Here is a 19439-nt window from a genome sequence, read left to right on the forward strand (position 1 = left end):
GGGAGAGGGGAAAGACCGCCTCCTCATTCTCCAAGCAGACCCCAGGCTTTCATCACTAGAGGGCTTCCCTGTGGCTCAGCTGGTAAAGAATGCACCTGCGATGCAGGAGACCCCGGTTTGATTCCTGGGTTGGGAAGATCCTCTGGAGAAGGGATAGGCTACCCTTGCCAGTATTCTGTCATGGAAAATTCCACGGACTGTAGAGTCCATGGGGTCGCAAAGAGTTGGACACGACTGAAAAACTTTCCATTTTCATCACAAGCTCCTCCTTCACGTCGGACAGGAGAGTGTCTGACCCTAGAAGGTCAAACTAGGACTGTCTCAGCGCTTACTTAAATCAGCAGAATAATTTTTTTCTTTCACTTAATGACCTGGGGCATATCTCATGCCTCCATTTGTGGTTTTATAGTTAAGCAAGCCTGCTTCGTTCCATGATGTTCTGATAGCTTTCTTGAGTGATCAGTAACTTGCAGCGGTCCCCCAGACTTCCCTAGGTTTCCCTGTGTCTCTAGTCCCCTACTGGGACTTCTGCAACTACTTGTATAACTATCCTTATCTTGTCCTTATCTGCAACTACTTGTATAACTACCCTATCAGAAGGCGCGTCATTGACTCAATGGACCTGAATTGGAGCAATCTCTGGAGATGGTGAAGGACAGGGAAGCCTGGCGTGCTGCAGTCCACGGGGTCCCAAAGAGTCAGACACGACTGAGCGACAGAACAACAGTCAGAAGGAGCAACACATGCACAGAGCTTGGGGTGTTCAAGGAAACCCGGAGGAGCCATGTGGACATGGGGGCGAGGGACCCACCATTCAGGGGGCCGTAGGGAGGGGCCAAGCCTCCCTACGGGGTGGGTTAGGGGATGGGTTAGGATTTTATTCCAAGCTGGGAGAAGGGGGAGAGGAGCCGAAGCGATTGGTTGATGTTTTAAAGGCTTGAGCAGCAAGGGGATCAGGTTGCCTTTCCCCTCCTGTCTCCATGGAGCCCTCCCATCTCTCCTCCCCACTCCCCCCTCCCCCCCCACGTGACTCCCCACCCGCTCCCCCCAGCCCCCTCTCTCTCACCCCTCCTCGCCCCCCCCCCCCCCGCCTCCTGTTGCCCCTCACACCTCTTGTGTCACCTCTGGCCCTCCAGCCTCCTCACCTGGGAGCAGGGCCACATGATGGTGGTAAAAATAACCCTCCGACAGAGTGTGAACTGGGGGTGGGGGGAGGGACCCTTGGGGTGCAGGCAGGGAGCTGCGGGCTCCTGGGCTCTGGGGGGGGCCCTGAGTCCCGCCCCTTCGGCCTCCCCCACGGCCACCCGCTGGCTCTCACGGGTCACCTCAGTCAGGCGCCCAGCAGCCACCCAAGGCAGGTGCAGGGGCTCTCCGAGCGGTAAGTGGCCCCGCTGGCCTAGCCGCCGGCACACAAGGTGCCCATCCCTGGGCTGGAGGCCCCCACCCCGCCAGCCTTGACCTTGTGCTCTGTCCTCAGGTCCCGGCTGCCACCCAGGACCCCCCACGACACCCTCAGTGATGCCCGTTCGCCCTGACTGGCTGGCTCAGTGCCGTGCCCCCATCTGCGGTCCTCGGGGGCTCCTCTGAGTCCCCGCCCACGTCGGTGCCCCCATGGCAGGCCGGGGGCGGGTGAGCATGCAGGAGCACATGGCTATCGACGTGAGCCCGGGCCCCATCCGGCCCATCCGCCTCATCTCCCACTACTTTCCACACTTCTACCCCACCGCTGAGCCCGCCCTGCGCCCCCCAGACCCACGCCCCCCAGGGACCCCCGTCCGCTCTGCACCCCAGCCCCAGCCGGACCCAGAGCCAGAGGGAGACTCAGACGACAGCAGTGAGTGGGGGCAGGGGGACAGGGGGGACACTCTGGGCTCTGCCCATCCAGGGAGGGGTCTGGGGCAGGCCAGGCTTCCGACCAGGGAGGGCCAGGAGGCATGGTGCCCGGTGGGGGTTGGCGCAGACGCTGACCTGCCTGCCGCCTGCCCCTAGCCACCCTCGGCACCCTCGAGTTCACGCTCCTTTTTGACGCGGACAACAGCACCCTGCACTGCACGGCCCACCGTGCCAAGGTGAGGAGGGGGCGGGCGGGGTCCCCGGGGCTCGGGCCTGGGCCCCGAGCCTCTTCCACAGCCACTCTCCCCTCCCAGGGCCTCAAGCCGCCGGCCTCGGGCTCCGTGGACACCTTCGTCAAAGCCAACCTGCTGCCCGGGGCCAGCAAGGTGAGTGCGAGACGCAGGCCCCCACCGCTGCCCCTCGGCCAGGAGCCCGACCTGGAGCGCCCTCCTGGTCTGCCACGCCCCTCCTCCCCAAGGCCTCCCCCTCAGGCAGGGGGCCCCCCATTGCTGGCGCCCAGGTGGGGCACCAGGGCCCGAGGAGGGCTCTGACCCTCCCTGCTTGGCCCTCAGGCCAGCCAGCTGCGGACGCGCACGGTTCGGGGCACACGGGGGCCTGTCTGGGAGGAGACGCTCACCTATCATGGGTTCACCCTCCAGGACGCCCGGCGCAAGACCCTGCGGTGAGGATGGGGTCTGGGCCACAAGTGGGGAGGCGGCGGGGGCCAGGGCGGGGGGCTGTCCTGGCCAGGCTGACCCAGGTGGCCCCCAGGCTGTGCGTGTGTGAAGACCCGTGGCTGCGGCGACGGAGGCGGGCGCCTCCCCTGGGAGAGCTGCGGGTGCCCCTGAGGAAGCTGGTGCCCAACCGGGCCAGGAGCTTCGACGTGTGTCTGGAGAGGCGGAGGCTGGTGAGTGGGGCTGGCGAGGGGAACAGGGAGGGAGACCCGGGCAGCGTCTGGCCCAGGTGACCGGGCTTTCTGCTCTTTCAGACCAAGAGGCCCAAGAGCCTGGACACAGCACGCGGCATGTCTCTGTATGAGGTCGGTGGGACGTGGGACCTGGGGGGTATGGTGCTGGGCAGGGCTCCGGGCCCAGGGGAGCGCAGAGAAACTGAGGCACTCTCTCTCTCCGGGCCCGTGAACACTCATAGTCTCAGGGGGACAGCCAGGCCCCAGGAGCTGTGGGGCACAAGGCCCTGGGGGGGCAGAGACACAGGCCAGCTTGAGACAGAGGCTGGAGCTGGGCGGTTGGTCAGCGACGCGCGCGGGCGGGACAGGTCAGAGTTCAGGGGAGAACGGCAGTGGTGGGCCCACGGCCACTAGGCCTGCCCCGGGGGCAGCGTGGGTACTGCTCCTGGGCTGGGCACTCTGGACCGGCCCTTGTCAGGAGAGGTGAAGGTGACCGCGAGGGATTTGCAGGATGAAACCAGAGACCTGGCCAGGGCGCCTGCAGCCCAGGGCCCCAGGGACCCGCAGAGCTGTGGCAGGGCCCTCCGCCTACCCAGCTCCCCCGGACCTAAGGGCCAGGCCTTGCTGCTCTGCCCCCTGGTGGAGCCTGTGACCGTCAGTCAAGTCCAGGCTGGGGAGCCCTCCTGGGGGAGCAGCCCTACCACAAGCCCTCCCCAGGGCTTGTGTCCCCAGGCCCCCCACAGCAGCCCCCTGGCACCTGGCCGGCACTCACGGAGCACCCCCTTACTGAGAACTGAACGCAAGCAAGGCAGTTGGGCTTTCTGCAACTCAAACCCCACGTGAGGTGTGGGAGAAGCACATTCTTTCCGGGGTATCCTGAGTCCTTCTGGAAGCACCAGGAGCTGAGGGGTAAAGGGCATTCAGGATCTGACCCCCGGGCTGTGGGGTGTGAGGGGGTTGGGGTCTTGCAGCTGACGCGGCCTGTGTGTGCTTTGAGGAGGGGTGCGCCTCTGGGAGCTGCTTCCAGGCTTCCCCAAGAGGCTTCCCTGAGAGGGAAGAGACGGGCCCCTAATGGAAGGCCACCTAGGAAGCTCCTATGTGTTTGTGACCCTCAGAGACATCAGTTCCCTCCCCCTCCATGACAAACACTGCTGCAAATGGTCGGTCAGGTGACCCGGACAAGCCCCCTCCCCTTCTCAGGCCCTGGAGGGTAGAGCTGACCTGGAAGTCTCATTCCAGGGCACTAAGTCAGTGACAGTATCGGGAAACTGAACCACACAATCGAACATCGGCCCCTGATTTCTTTGCGGCCAGTTTGAGTTCTCCTGTCCGGGCCAGTACTGGTGGGCGGCTGGGTGGTGGGCCACATGGGCTGAGCCAGCCTGCCCCTGCCGGATGGTGGGCCACGCGGGGCTGACCGCCGGCCCTGTGGGCGCTGGGCCACGCGGGCTGACCGCCGGCCCCGCGGCAGGAGGTGGAGGTGGAGGCGGCCTGGGAGGAGCGCGGGCGCGTCCTGCTGTCACTGTGCTACAGCTCTCGGCGGGGCGGCCTGCTGGTGGGCGTGCTGCGCTGCGCCCACCTCGCCCCCATGGACGCCAACGGCTACTCGGACCCCTTCGTCCGCCTGTGAGTGTGAAGCGGGCGGCCGGGTGGGCAGTGGGGGTTCCTCAGAGCCCCTCCGCGGCTCGCCTCTCTGGGGCCACACTGAAACCAACCTCATCCCTCCCAGTTTCCTGCATCCCAATGCAGGGAAGAAATCGAAATACAAGACCAGCGTTCGGAGGAAGACCCTGAACCCCGAGTTCAACGAGGTAGGCCCGCCGACAGATGGCAGTCCCGGCTGCTGGGGGAGGGGGTCGGCATCCTGTCTCACAGTGCAGGCCCCAGCTGCCCTGGGCCACTCGCCTGAGTCTGTTCCTGACGCTGTGGAGGACTAAGGCCGCCTCCTTTTCACCGCGTCCCCTGCAGGAGTTCTTCTACGCAGGCCCGCGGGAGGAGCTGGCCCAGAAGACGCTGCTGGTGTCTGTATGGGATTATGACCTGGGCACGGCTGACGACTTCATCGGTGAGTGGGAATGCGGGGGAGCCGAGTCGGGGGGCGGAGGGCTCCCACATGGCTCCTGACCTGTCCCCCAACCCAGGCGGGGTGCAGCTGAGCAGCCGGGCCGGCGGGGAGCGCCAGCAACACTGGCGCGAATGCCTGGGCCGCAGTGACCGCAGGCTGGAGCTGTGGCACCCGCTGGACGGCACGCCCCTCCAGCTCAGCGACTAGCGGGGCCCCCGGGCTGGCCTGCTCACTGCCCCTTCCGTGGGCTGCCCCACAGCCTCTCTGCGGAGCTGGAAGGCCCTGGGCTGCTTCACCCCCGCTGTCCAGCCCCTGGTCAATTGCTTCCTTCCTTCCCTGTTCGAATTCACCCCACTGTCAAATCATGAAGCAAAAATAAACCTCTCCTCCCAACCAGACCGGACAGTCCATTTTTTCCCTGCCATCACCTCACGGGGCAGAATGGGCCCTGCTCTCCTCGCTCCCACCCTCCAGAGGCCTGCACAGGGCCAGGCCCAGGTCTGACCCCAGGCCGGTTTTCCCCTCCCCACTCTTGACCCCTGCACTGAGGGATAAACGCTCAGGGTGGTCTATGACAGGGGCTTCCCTTAGTGGCTCAGTGGTCAAGAATCCGCCTGCAATGCAGGAGACAAGGATTCAATTCCTGGGTCGGGAAGATCCCCTGGAGAAGGAAATGGCAACCCACTCCAGTATTGCCTGGGAAATCCCCTGGACAGGAGTCTGGCGGGCTTCAGTCAAAGGGTCCCAAAGAGTCGAACATGACTGAGCACACACAGCCTGTGACAGACTGACACACAGGGCGTCAAGGTGTCGATTCTCAACATGACCTTGTCCTGACCTATCCCTCCAAAGTCCCCCCGCCTCTGTGAACCATGGGCTGCAGCAGCAGCGTGGAGGCAGGCAAGGCAACAGAGAAGATGCAACGCGAGAGTGGGTATCATTAGCTTTACTGTCCAGCCATCCAGACAGACGGACACCAGCCCTGTGGGCTCAGGAAGCGGCCTGCCTGGCCTGGTGCTGCTGGGCAAACTGATGCATCCGCTCCTCGAGTTCTGGCCGGAAGTGTCGGATCAGGCCCTGGGGCGGGAGGGGGTGCAGGGAGCGTGGTGTGAAGCAGGGTCTGAAAGCCCCGCCCCCCTGTGCCCGGGCACTCAGCCCCCGCGCCCTCGCGGGTTAGCAGTACCTGCACGGGCCAGGCAGCCCCGTCGCCCAGGGCGCAGATGGTGTGGCCCTCGATCTGCTTGCTGATCTCCCACAGGGAGTCGATCTCCGCCGGCCGGGCGTCCCCCCTCACAAAGCGGGCCATCACCTTGTTCATCCAGTCCACACCTGCGCCGGGGCAGCAAGAGACGGCCTGCTGACCCCCCAGGCCGGGGTGCGGGGGATGGAACTCGAGGGGTGTGGGTCAGGGGGCGGGGGCTGAGAGGCCACAGCAGGCTGGGCGGCCGCAGCGGTGTAGTCAGGGTCCAGAGCCCGTGCCACCTGTGCCCCGTGCCCCACCCAGGCCCGGCATGAGCCACAGAGAAACCCCAGCCTGCCCAGCGCGCCTACCCTCGCGGCACGGGGTGCACTGGCCACAGCTCTCATGCTTGTAGAACTCGATGAGGCGGGCGATGGCTTTCACAATGTCCGTCTGCAGAGACGAGGGGCAATGTGGAGGTGCCCGAGCCTCAGCCCCGGGCGGCACGCCCACCCGATTCCAGCAGTGCGCTGGCCTCCTCCACCCACCCCAGGCATCCTGCGCTGCCAGGCTCCACGGGCACTCCCCCCAGAGAAGCCTTGCCCCCCGGCCTCTCCCACCTCCCTGTGTCTCGGGTGACAGGAATCAGGACCCAAGAACTAGCAGGTGTCTCTGAGGAGCCCAGGCCGGGTTACTAACCAGCCTGGCCTAAGGCAGGGACTGGGTGGGGAGCGTGGCGGCCCCTCCTTACCGAGCGGTCCATGACGATCACGGCAGCTGTGCCCAGGCCCGTCTGCGCCTGGATCAGCGCGTCGAAGTCCATCAGCACCGTCTCACACACGGACTTGGGGATCAGCGGCGTGGACGAGCCGCCAGGAATCACAGCGAGGAGGTTGTCCCAGCCGCCCGTGACCCCCCCTGGGGCCCCAGGCAGTCCCCGAGAGGATGGACGGTCAGGGCAGGGGCCGGCACAGTCAGCCCGCGCCCCGGCCCAGGCCCCAGAGGCCCGCCCGCCCCGCTGGCTGGCCCCAGGCCTCACCGGCATGCTTTTCAATCAGTTCCTTCAGCGGTACAGACATCTCCTCCTCCACTGTGCAGGGGTTGTTGACGTGGCCGGAGATGTTGAACAGTTTGGTGCCTGAGTTGCGCTCTCGGCCAAAGCTGGCAAACCACGCACCCCCACGGCGGCAGATGGTAGGGGACACGGCCACTGTCTCCACATTGGCCACGGTTGTAGGGCAGCCAAACACTCCTGTGGGGGAGGAGGATGAAAACCTGGTGGATGGCGCGTGCCTGGTGGCTCAGTAGCAAAGAATCCACCTGCCGACGCAGGAGACGTGGGTTCAATCCCACGTGCCGAGGGGCAACTAAGCCTGTGTGCCACAGCTACTGAGCCTGTCCCCCAGGGCCCGGGCGCTGCACCACCGAAGCCCACACGCCCTAGAGCTTGTGCTCGGCAGCGAGAGAGGCCATCGTGATGAGAAGCCCGCGCACCAGAACTAGAGTGGCCCCGTTTGCCACAAGGAGAGCAAAGCCTGTGCAGCAACAAAGAGCCGGCACAGCCAAAAACAAAATAAATATATGTTTTTAAAAGGGAAGCAAGCCAGTGGCTGCTGGAGGTTGGGGACAGCTGGGGTGGGTCTTCTGGAGGTGGCATCTGTCCAGGGTCTGCTTCTGCGGCAGAGCCCGGCTCCCACCCCTGTGTCACCCTCGTCCCCCGGGAGCCCGATCCCAGCCGTACTACGTCTCCACCACCTGCCCCGAGTTCCAGGCGGCTGGAGAGCACCGGCCGTGTGGCCTGTGCACTGGGGCAGGGTGAGAGGCTCCGGGGCGCTCTGGTGCAGCCTCTATGTTGTTCCCACCTACTCGCGGTGTCAGGCCCCAGCGAAGGGACTCAGAAATTCCCCAAAATGACAGTGGCGACCTGAAGCCAGATCCCGGATTCCACAGGACAAGGCCCGGGATGAGGCCAGGCGCCAGGTCGTACCCACGTCTGCAGGGAAGGGCGGCTTCAGGCGGGGCTTGCCCTGTTTGCCCTCGAGGGACTCGATGAGCGCCGTCTCCTCCCCGCAGATGTAGGCCCCGGCCCCACGCACCACGAACACGTCGAAATCGTAGCCGGAGCCACAGGCGTTCTTGCCAATCAGACCAGCCTCATAGGCCTCTCGGATGGCTACCTGTGGGACAGGGGTGTACAGACATGGGCCCCACGAGCCCAGGAACACTGCATGTGGGAGGGCGGGGTACAGGCCCAGTGAGCCCTTCACCATAGTCCAGGGCCAAAGCTCCCTCTGGACATAAGCAGAGGACGTGCTGGGAGAAGGGTGGGGATTTTTACAATGTGTGTACTACTCGTGTAGTAACATTTAACAAATCCTCCAACTATATGTATTTTTTATAAAGATTTTAAGGAAATAATGAAAATTTCAGCAAGTAGTTTCTCTAGGTAGTCAGTCTATGGCAGATTTTTCTCTGACATGGTGTGGATTCCTGTCTTTACAATGAGTGAGTACTGCTTCTGAGTCGAGGAAAAGACCCTGGAGGCTGCTTTTTACACATGTAATAACACACAGACTGCTACCATGTGCCAGGTTATGAACCTAATAGAAAGGTGAGGCTTTGGCCCTAGACCAGTTACTACAGGCGTCACTGGGCTGAGAATTACTGACATGACCCCCTGACCCTTCAGGAAAAATGCCCATGTGTGAGCTCTCCAGCCTACCCCCACCCCAGGAGCCCTGAAGCCCTGGAAGACCTCCCAGGCTGAGGCTCTGGGACGCAGAGCGAGACGGAGGCTTTGGGGTGCACGTCCCACTCAGGACACAGGCCAGCTCGAGAGATCCCCACCCTCCCAGCACGACTCCAGGCAGATCCCACTCGAGAACCTACGACGAACTCTGCCTGGCTTGGTGCGTGTGAGTGCCCACTCAGTACCTCCCCTCCCCCTGCCCACCTGCAAATTGGAGGCCTCGTTGTAGAACTCCCCGCGGATGTAGATGTAGGCGGCGCGAGCGCCCATGGCTCGGCCCCCCACTAGGCAGCCTTCCACCAGCTTGTGGGGGTCGTGGCGGATGATCTCTCGGTCCTTGCAGGTGCCTGGCTCCCCCTCATCCGCATTCACCACCAGATACTTGGGCCTGCGGCGGCCAGCAGGTCAGTTGGGCTACAGGGCCCCCAGGGTCAGGCCTTCAACCGTATGCCACCCCACTCCACCAGGAAACCTCAAACAGGTCTTATCTGACAGCCAATCCTTCTCTGTCCTCCCAACAACTTCCCAGGGCTCTGCTTGCTCACCACCAACGACGGGGGAGCTCACTGCCTAGTCCACACTGGGGCAGCTATGACCACAGGCAAGGTCTTGGTTCTACTCAGCCCAAATGCCTCTCCCAGTGCTTTCTCAAGAGCCCAAATCTGCTTTTGGTCACAATGAGCACTCTGTGAACCTCCATCGTATCTCCGGAGCCAAAAGGAGGCAGAGCTGACATTTATCATTTACTTTCTACATGCAAACCAAAGTGCACGCCAAAAGCTGTAGGCACAGTATTTCTTTAATCCCTGAACAACACAATATACATTTACAGAACAGAATACTGAGGTTCTGAAAGGTCCGGAGATTGCCTAAAGCTATATGATTAAATGGCAGATCCAGGAATTGATCAATTAAGTCTGCTGGAGTCAAAATCTTGTGTAGACTCTGCTGCCCTTCAAGACTCCCCTGAGGAAGACCAGAGAACCGAGTCCCTGCTACTGGAGCTCTGGTAAGGTTTTCCCACTTCATTCACTCTTGGTTTCCAAGGAAACATCCCCAAGGCCCAGGTAAGTCCCAGCTGCCCCGAGGTGTAACCCCATTTCTGCCTGCCTATACACACCTGCCATCTGAGGGCTTATTCATGAAGCTCCATTTAAGGCCAGTGGGGAAGCCAGCACCTCCACGGCCCCGCAAGCCCGATGTCTTGACCTCACCCAGGATCCAGTCAGGCCCCTTCAGCAGAATCTCCTTCGTCTTGTACCAGTCACCTCGACTCTGGGCACCTTTAAGCCTGGATAGGGTGGGGAAGGCAGTGAGGAGGAGGCCCTGCCTGGGGATCCACCAGCCTAAGGGCACCATCTCACCTCCAGTCATGGCGTCCATACAGGTTGGTGAAGATCCGGTCTTCATCCTTCAGTGAGCCAAATGAGGTTTTCTTGGGCGCTGTCTGGGGACACAGAGAATCAGTATACCCAGCAGAGCTCTGATATTTTGAGGGGCCAGGCCAGGAGCTACAGATTTTTGGGTCCCCTAATTAAGGAGGGTTGGACTGGGAGGACAGCAGGGGCCAAAACTTCAGAACCCTTTGTAGCGTCATAACTACCATCACCACTTAGTAAGCACTTTCTGTTAGCAGGTACGAGACTAAGCTTTTTATATCCAAGATGTCATTTCATTCTCATAACCCTGAGATAGGAATGATTTCCTCCATTTCACAGAAGAGGAAACAAGACTCAGAGCAAAATGAGCTTACAAAAGGCACACAGCCTGAAGGAGCAGGTGGAATCTAAGCACAGGTCTGCCTGTGGCCAAAGCCCACATAGGATCCACAGCACAGACCACAGCCCTGAGCCCAGGGTGACGTCATGTCCATTTATTTACTTGTCTGGCTCTGCTGATCAAAACTTGATTTGGCCAAAGTCTTGCTTATATGGCTAAACTCTGCTGGAGACAAAATGTGTTTTCTGAAGGAAGAGGAATGCTTCACTGGGGTTGGGACACAAGATGGTGGCGGGAGATCCGCTCGGGATAAAACTGTTGAGGAGAGATGGCTCTGGAATCCTACGAGACACAGAGAGAACCCCAGCTGAGGGCTAAGGGGACCTGGCTTCCAGACACCCAACCCCTTAAAAGCCAACACAGGGAGCAGAACGTTGAACGAGGAATGAGGAGGCACACGGCCCTCTCCAAAGCGGTTTCTGCATCCGTAAAATGGGGCAATGACCCCTTCACGCACTACAAGGTTGTAGCGAGGAAGGAATGAGACAAGGACGCTTTGCCAGCTGCAAAATTTTCCATTAGGTCACGCAGCTGTTAAATGAGGGGCAGCCAAAGGGCCGGAGGGCTAGGGGCAGGGAAGAGTCAGCCTCCCGTTTGGGACCCGTCCCCTTCTTCATCTGGAACCTTCTTGTCAGACGGGGGGAGATGAGAGGCTTCTCCAGAAGGCACTACGGACCCAGGGATGGCGCGCGCAGACGCGACAGCGAGACCCGGCCCGCGAGCGCCCCTCAGGTCGGGCCTCACCGTATCGCCGCTGAATCGCACAGACACCCGCGCGGGGAGCGACCCGCCGAGCAGCCGCCGTGCCGCCAGCATCGCGGGGCGGGGTGGGAGAGGCAAGCCGGTAACCTCCCGCTGTCACCTTCACGGCTCTGAGGCTCAGGACCCGGCACGACCGAGACGCTAGGCGGCGCACAGGAAGAACGTCACACGCGCCCTGACGCCGGGGCGCGCCCCAACTTCCCCGCGCCGCTCCCGCCCCGCCCTTGGCCCCGCCTCCTCGAGGGAGCGCGGAGAGGCCGGAAGTGCCCTGTCTGGCGCTGAGGCTGCTGGTAGATGTAGTCCCTTGGGCCTCCGGACTGCCTTTCTCCTGCCGCGGGGCTGTCATTTATTTACTGTCTGGCTCGCCGGCTCTGCTCTTTCGCATTTGCCTCCGGACTCTCAGCCTTTCAGCCTACTGTTCAGCGGGACCCTCCTGCCTGCCTTGTACTGCTCTGGCCCTGTCCCAGCCCTCCCAGACTGTGAATTTTCCCCCACCCACCGCGGGCATCCCTGGGCTCTGGCAAGCAGGGAGGCGAGGCAGGCAGGGGGTCTGGGGCAGAGTCTCCCAGAGGAGGGGTGTCTAGAGTCCTAGGTTGGGGTGAGGCCAAGAGGGTGGAGATGGTCATCGGGCGGCCCATCCACTCCCCGCTGCTGCTGCACTGTCCTCCATCCCTCCCGCGTCGCGGGTCAGGAGGGTTTGGCATTGGGCGCTGCTGTTCAAGATCCTGGCGTGGTCCCCGCTGCCTTGGCAACCTGGCCCTGGCCTGGATGGAAGGACTCTGCCCCTCCCGCGCAGGGTCGTCAGGCCCAGGCCACGTAACGCCCCCCTCTCCCCAGGACCTCTTCCGCTTGGGACTTTAGGGCCTTTCTGTCCCCTACCGCCCCCCCCCCCCCCCCCCCGCCGCCGCCCAACTCACACACACCGTACTCTGATGACCTGAGAAGGTCTTCTGATCTTCTCCTTCTCCCGAAGTCTCCGAAGCTTGATTAACTGTTTTTTATCAGTTTGTCAGTTCTCTGGAACGCTGTGGCTCTGAGTCCCAAGATAAGCATGTCTGTTTGGATCTTTTCTCCCCAGCTCCTCTATTCTCTTATCCTGCTGTCATCTTTTTTTAAAAAACATTAAATTAATTTATTTATTTATTTTGGCTGCACTGGGTCTTCCTTGCTGTGCACAGGCTTCCTCTAGTTGCAGTGAGCAGGGCTGTTCTCTAGTTGAGTGCTCAGACTTCCGTGGCTTCTCTTGTTTTGAAGCAGGGGCTCTAGGGCACACGGGCTTCAGTAGTTGTGGCTCATGGGTGGCTCAGTTGCCCCTTGCATGTGGGATCTTCCTGGACCAGGGTCCCCTGCATTGGAAGGTGGATTCTGAACCACTGGACTGCTAAGGAAGACCCATTCTTTCTTATCTCTCAAGAAATGTGCTATTTACAAAGCAATAGGCCCTTAATTTCTCATATATTCACAGTAGCCCTGGATACCGTTAACTTCATTTTCTCCACGAAGAAAATGGAGGGCCATGATGGTTTCATCTCTCGTCCAGGGGCGTGAAGCTGCTGCATGTAGCGCTGGAAACCGACCCAGGCCTTTCTTCCTTTGCAGAGCGCCCCACACACAGCAGACACCCAGACACCTGGCACACACACGACAACCCTTGCAGGGTGTCAGTGGTGTTTCCAAAAGAAGAGGCAAGAGCCGGGGCACCTTGTCTGAGGGCTCCCAGAGGGGTGGGGCAGCACCAGGCCCAGGGCCCAGCAGTCCTGACTCCCAGCCCCAGGCCCCCTCTCCCAGGCAGGAAAAGAGATTGTCCAGTCAGAGCTGGGGATTACACAGCTAATCCGGGCTCAGACCTGAGTCCGTGGATCCCTCCCTCTGGGGTGGCAGAAGCGGGGCAGGATGGAGCCGGAGGGTGGATTCTCTCCTCATCCCTATCTAACTGGGTCAGGGGAACACAAAGCCGTGGGGAGAAGGCAGCCCGGCGATGCTGCGGATGGGAGATGCTGGGGATGGGGTGATGGGAAAGTAAGAACAACGGGCAGGGCCCCCAGATCATCCTGCGCCAGGCTCAGTGCCAAGCACTTGCCATGTGTTATCTCCTTAATCCTCCCTCAACCCAGAGCGTAGGAATGATGAGCCCCTGTTTTCAGAAGAGGACAGAGAGTATTAGCCACGCGGAGTGGCCTGCCTAGGACAGCACAGCGGCCAGAACTCCTCCTGAGGTCTCCTGACCCTCAGTCCCCACCCATCCAGAGCCCACTCTTGCCAGGCTCCACTGGATATCACCTCCTCCAGGAAGCCCTCTTCTAAGGTATCCCAGACCCTGGCTCTCGGCTATCTCATCCTGTGCCACTGTCTCCCCTGCCAGCCCCCAGACCAGAAGCTGGAAGGCATCCAGGATGCCTCGTTGTCCCCAGATCCACTGCATCCTGCCAGCCCTGCCTTCTGAGCACGCCCCACGGCCATGACCCATCAGCTTTCACCTGGAATTTTATAAAGCCTCCTTGAGGTCTCCCAGTCTCAAGTCTTTGCCCTGCAATCACCTCTTCGCACCATGGAATGAGCAGGACTGTTGTAAACCTGGGATCTGTCTTGCTCCTCCCCTGCCTGAGACCCCTTGTGGTTCCCCGTGTCCTCAGGAAGAAACCCAAGCCCCCTGGCGTGGCACTCAGAGCCCAGCTCAGTTTGGCTGGCTCTGCCCACACCAGCTGGCTTTGCACCGGGGAATCCGTCTTCCTCCCCTTCCTCCTCCGCCTCCTCCTTCCCAGAGGATCCCTTCGGATGTCTCCTCCCAGGAAGCTTTTTTTCCACCACTTCATACAACTCTTACACAACTACTGCCATGGGGCCAACGTGACTACAGCTTGATCTGATCTTCCCTCTTCTCCAACCCCCAGGACAGAGCTTCTCCTGGGAGGGGCTTACGCAGTATTGTAATCTAATTTTATATTTGGAAAATGAAAAAACTAGACGCTTTTCCTTTGTTGGAAATTTAAGAAATACAAAATAGCAAAAAGAGAGTAGTAACAAAAGAAAGTTGTAACATGTTCTCAGGGGCTTCCCAGGTGGTGCTAGCAGTAAAGAACCTGCCTCCCTGGTCGGGAAGATCCCCTGGAGGAGGGCAGGGCAACCCACTCTAGTATTCATGCCTGGAGAATCCCATGGACAGAGGAGCCTAGTGGGCTATGGTCTGGAGAGTCGCCAAGAGTCAGACACGATTGAAACGACTTAGCCTCCATGCAGCATGTTTTCACTGCCCTGACTTAGTCCCTATTAGTATTTTTGTTATTTTGGCTGTGCTGTGTAGCACGCAGAATCTTAATTCCCCCACCAGAGATCAAACCTATACCCACTGCAGTGGAAGTGTGGAGTCTTTACCTCTGGACCACCAGGGAAATCCCCCCATTATTATTTTTGCTTCTTTCCACTGTTTTCTAAATGGTTAAAAAACATTTCACAGTAGCATATGAATATGTGCTAAGTCTCTTCAGGCATGTCTGACTCTGACCCCATGGACTATAGCCTACCAGGCTCCTCTGTCTGCAGGATTCTCCAGGCAAGAATACTGGAGTGGGTTTCCATGCCCTCCTCCAGGGAATCTTCCCAGCATATGAATATACTGATCCTTAAAAATCTAGACTTTAATAGAAAAAACTAAAGCGCCTCTACCTCAGAGCCAAATACTGTCTAATCCAATATTATCTTAAATCCTTAAAAAAAAAAAAAAAAAAAAACCCACTTTGTTTGTACATCACTTACCTGCAGAAAAATTAGTGTTTAGTGCTCTTTATTTGTAGAAACAGTGTCTAACTATAAAACGATCTTTCACCCTGCTTTTTCAGTCAAAACTGTGAGAGTAGTCCATTTTACAAATAGATTTAGAAACCTAATTATCTACAGGTTACACCAGAGCATCAAGGTTAAAGACCTGGATTCAAAATCCTGCTTTCCACCACTTACTTCCTATGTGATTTTATGACCCATGCCTCTATTGGGAAATTAGGATCACATACATCCTAAAAGAGCACTGTTAGGGGTGAGGAAAGTAAATGAGCAGTGCCTGACACAAAGCCCAAAGAATGTTCAGCTAAATGCACTGGATTAGAGTAAATAGATTAATTCAGAAAATCCGCATCTTTACATTATTGAGTCTTCCCATCCAGCCATGTGATATGATCTCATTTTTTTCAGATCTACTAAATCCTTCACTAAGCATTTAGAATTTTTAAAAATTCTACACATTTTAAAATATAGGCATTTTATGGGATTTTTTGTGATCTCTGTTCTGATAACATTTTCTAATTGACTGTTGTTTGTGAATGTCATGCTCAGCTGCTTCAGTTGTGTCTAACTCTTCGGGACCCCATGGACTGTAGCCTGCCAGGCTCCTCTGTCCATGGGATTTTTCAGGCAAGAATCCTGGAATGGGTAGCCATGCGCTCCTCCAGGGGATTTTCCTGACCCAGGGGTTGAACTGGTGTCTCCTGTGTCTCCTGCATCACAGGCATTTTCTTCACCATTGAGCCATGGATGTTTGTGTTTAGTACACTGTTATTTTGCCTTAGTTGATTTTGCATCTGGAACCCTTAATGCAATTCCCCATAAGAAAGTTCGTCCGCTGAAGCTTTTCTATTTTCTGTGCTGATGATCGTATTGTTGAGAAATGATGAGTCTAGCATGTTCCTTTCGAATGTCAGGTTCTAGCTTCTTTTCTTATCTCATAAACTAAGAGCTTCAGAACAAGATTAAACAGTGTAGTAGGCCACCTGATGCGAAGAGCCAACTCACTGGAAAAGACCCTGATGCTGGGAAAGATTGAGGGCAGGAGGAGAAGGGGACGACAGAGGATGAGATGGTTGGATGGCATCACCGACTCAGTGGACATGAGTTTGAGCAAGCTCCGGGAGATGGTGAAGGACAGGGAAGCCTGATGTGCTGCAGTCCATTGAGGTTGCAAAGAGTCAGACACAATTTAGCGACTGAACAACAACAGAGCTTCCTCGTATGGGGTGTGACTTTAATGGGAGTGGTAAAAGCTTAATACTGAAATCCCCAATTCCATTCGTTAGCATTTTTGTTTCTCCTTTTCACTTCATGTGCCTTTAGACTTCCTTAGACCAGCACATTTTAACTGGCAGCTCAGAAACACAATTCCTGCTCTGTCTATTTCCCTCCTAATTAGTAATAACTACTCATGAAAATGAAAGAGTGCCTGCAGAAAAGAACCGCTGATGCAGGTGCAAAAGGAGATGGAATTCTAAGCAATAACACCTAAAAACCTTTCTAGATAAAGCTGGAGTCTGGAAATATTCACAAGAGCATCAATCCTAGTCTTTTCTCCGACATCCTTTACTGCCTTTTTCTGTCACAGATCTGGATGCTTCCCTGGTGGCTCAGTGGTACAGATCCCACACGCAATGCAGGAAATACGGGTCAGGAAGATCCCCTGGAGGAGGAAATGGCAACCCACTCCAGTATTCTTGCCTGGGAAATCCCTTAGACAGAGGAACCTGGCATACTACAGTCCATAGGGTCACTAAGGAGTCAGACAGGACTTAACGACTAAACAATCAATAGCGATAATCAGATCATCTTCTTCCCTAGTCAATCAGAGGTGTGACCTTGAACCTCCCAATGGCTTGTTTCCAAACCATGCAGTGGTTGGGAGGAGAGTGGATCTGGGTAATAACATTTGGATTGCCCTACCAGATCTGGGCGTGGTTTTGTTAGTTGCCCCAGGGCACCTTGGAAATGGATTTCTCCTCCAGTTAGGCAGGATTGTAAATGTCCTAAAGACTTTGGCCCATTTATTATTTTAGAACAAGCATGTGGTGCAGCCAAAAGGAAAAAACAAGCTAAGTGTGATGATTGTCAAGACAGCCTGTTAGTATGAAGTTTGCTGAGGATTTTGATAGGGACCTTGATTGTATTAAGGCTCAGTTTCACTAAATGCTTCTTCTGAGAGAATGGTATTGTGTTTCTTCTTTCTTCATAATTACATCAATCTTTTTTCTAGTCTACTGAGTTATTTTTTACCTAAAGGGGTGGCAGAGTGAGGTCACTAAGAGAACAGTTTGGATCTTGGGTTCTATCGCCTACCAGCTGCCTGGCATCAGACGAGTTTCTGGACCTCTCTGTGCCTCATGAGTAGTTACAATGGTGACCTGTTTTAATCTCTGTAAAGTCCTTACGATGGGCGGAGCATTGTAAGTGCTCTATGTTTGCTGTTCTCTTTTTTTATTATTCCAGAGACAAGGCTTTTGATCATGCTGTCATATTTTTTCATTTGGATTGACGGCTGTGATGTGTCCCTTTCCCCCTTTTCCTATTCATTGCAGGAGTTTTCTGAGGGTAAAAGTCATCATTTCCTGAAGCATCACTAGGACTCACCATAAGGCCATCTGGAGCTGGGGCCTCTGCTTAGGGGTGATCTGACCACTGTTCCCATTTCTTTTATGGCCATTTGTTTATTTCCTTGAGCCAGTTTTGAACACCTATATTTTAAAGAATGTTTTCTTCATGGATTGTCCCTTTTTCTGATATAAAATATTTCTCTGCTTTTAACGATTTTGCCTTGAGGTCTAGGGTCTCTGGTATTACTATTGCTACCTAAGCTTTCTTTTTATTAGTATTTGGGGTTTTTCTTTTCTTTCTTTCTTTCTTTTGTTGGCTGTGCCATCTGGCATAAGGGATCTTAGTTCCCTGACCAGCTATAGAACCTGTTAGCCCTGCATTGGGAATACAGTCTTAGCCACTGGAACATCAGGGAAATCCCTGGGATTTTTTTCTTTTTATTTTCCATCTTTCTCTTGTTTTAGGGATGACTTTAAAAACAACCCATAATTAAATTTTCATTTTGTTTTACTTTAACCAAACATCACTGTCTTTTAAAAAGAGTCTGACCTATTTACATTTATTGGTATTTCCACTGGAACATATATCTGCCATACTATATTATGTTTTCTACTAAGCATTCTTTCTCTTGATTTCTTTTTCATCTGTTTCCTGAACTTCTATTGAATTAATTGAGTTTTCTTTGTGCTATTCCCTTCTTCCCCAGTATTGGTTTCAAAGTTATACATTTTGTTTCTATTTTTAGTGGTTTCCCTTACATTTTTAACACTCAGATGGAAATTTCCTTTTCCAGCAAAAGCTAATCTATACGTCTATCCTCCTGCTGAATTGAAACAAAAACAGGCGATACTGCGTCTCTCTGTACTTACTTCTATCACAAATTCTGCATTCCTGTTTTCTGGGTTGGCCCTGTTTATGACCTGGCAGGGAGGGCATTTCTGGTGCCATGCTTCATGCTCTTGGTGGAGACCTGGCCTCCACCACTGAAGCCTGTCAGTCTTGTTGACCAGCACTGGTTACAGACTGAAGGCTTGGCCCCAGGCCCTGTGTGTTCAGCTTGGCTGTGTTCCCGCTTCCTGGTTAAGTCACAAGGCTTCAGCTCCCACCCCAGGCCAGGGGTTTCTTCCTATTTCTTTCCTTCAAAGAGAGCCTTATTTCAGGTCTACACAGAATTCCCTTGTTCATGTCTGTGTGATTGGAATGTCATTACTAACGATTTTTTTTCCTTCTCTGTCTCTTTGAGAGGGAAACGGTGCGTCTTAGGTTCTACTCTAATATCTTCAACTGGATAGCTCCCTATTTTTTCCCCACTAGTTTAAACTTGAGAAAGTAAAGTCAATCAGCCTTCGCTGATGGAGCACACATAGTTCAAGGTGAGTGCAAACAGCGTAATTAACGGCTCATGTGACCCTGCCTCCCTCCCTGCTCTCCAGGGCAGAGTGCCCGCACATGCCCTGCAGACCCTCTGGTCCCGGCGTGAGAACCTGTCAGCCTGCCAGTGTCTCAGGGTCTCTCTTTGGCTAATCCTGGTCCTGAAGCCCTGGGCACCATCTGCAGCCTCCATCAGGGAGCACCTGGGAAGTCTCAGTCCCAGGGATCAATACAGTCCCCTCAGCCCACCCACCCCGGCACCTCCTTGGCAGCAGACGTATACTCAGACACCCGGTAGATCAGGTCGCGGTATCTGCAGGGTCTCCATGTCAGCCCCTTTCCCGTCTTTAAGTTCCCCCTTGGAATTCTGCCTACACCCTCTTTATCCCTTAACACAAATGCTCTAGTTTCTTTTTTGCCCCATGTAGCCTTTGACTGTTATTTG

General features: G+C 56.3%; 2 protein-coding genes across 2 annotated transcripts; one reads left to right on the forward strand and one right to left on the reverse strand.

Moving 5' to 3' along the window:
* Positions 1-1180: 1180 nt before the first annotated feature.
* On the forward strand, positions 1181-5203 carry LOC122708594 (double C2-like domain-containing protein gamma). Its single transcript, XM_043924835.1, has 11 exons — positions 1181-1378; positions 1478-1834; positions 1990-2069; positions 2148-2219; positions 2406-2515; positions 2605-2740; positions 2822-2872; positions 4212-4366; positions 4470-4551; positions 4709-4805; positions 4882-5203. Exons 2-11 carry the CDS (start codon positions 1612-1614, stop codon positions 5010-5012), a joined length of 1137 nt encoding a protein of 378 aa, XP_043780770.1. The 5' UTR covers positions 1181-1378; positions 1478-1611; the 3' UTR covers positions 5013-5203.
* A 533-nt stretch (positions 5204-5736) lies between these two features.
* Positions 5737-11435, reverse strand: NDUFV1 (NADH:ubiquinone oxidoreductase core subunit V1). Its single transcript, XM_043924848.1, has 10 exons — positions 11258-11435; positions 10099-10181; positions 9855-10025; positions 8939-9122; positions 7973-8162; positions 7025-7237; positions 6737-6903; positions 6357-6438; positions 5989-6134; positions 5737-5882 (listed from the first exon to the last, which is right to left on the reverse strand). Exons 1-10 carry the CDS (start codon positions 11327-11329, stop codon positions 5796-5798), a joined length of 1395 nt encoding a protein of 464 aa, XP_043780783.1. The 5' UTR covers positions 11330-11435; the 3' UTR covers positions 5737-5795.
* Between the last annotated feature and the right edge of the window lie 8004 nt (positions 11436-19439).

The sequence above is a fragment of the Cervus elaphus genome, chromosome 2 (assembly GCF_910594005.1).
Source record: "Cervus elaphus chromosome 2, mCerEla1.1, whole genome shotgun sequence".
NCBI classification, from domain to species: Eukaryota; Metazoa; Chordata; class Mammalia; order Artiodactyla; family Cervidae; genus Cervus; species Cervus elaphus.

Coding starts and splice junctions, on each gene's coding strand:
- LOC122708594 (XM_043924835.1), top strand. CDS start 1,612: ATGGCAGGCCGGGGGCGGGTGAGCATGCAGGAGCACATGGCTATCGAC. Junction 2,070..2,147: donor GCACGGCCCACCGTGCCAAG/GTGAGGAGGGGG, acceptor CTCCCCTCCCAG/GGCCTCAAGCCGCCGGCCTC. Junction 4,806..4,881: donor CACGGCTGACGACTTCATCG/GTGAGTGGGAAT, acceptor CCCCCAACCCAG/GCGGGGTGCAGCTGAGCAGC.
- NDUFV1 (XM_043924848.1), bottom strand. CDS start 11,329: ATGCTGGCGGCACGGCGGCTGCTCGGCGGGTCGCTCCCCGCGCGGGTG. Junction 9,123..9,854: donor AATAAGCCCTCAGATGGCAG/GTGTGTATAGGC, acceptor TGGCCGCCGCAG/GCCCAAGTATCTGGTGGTGA. Junction 6,439..6,736: donor TGATCGTCATGGACCGCTCG/GTAAGGAGGGGC, acceptor TCGTCTCTGCAG/ACGGACATTGTGAAAGCCAT.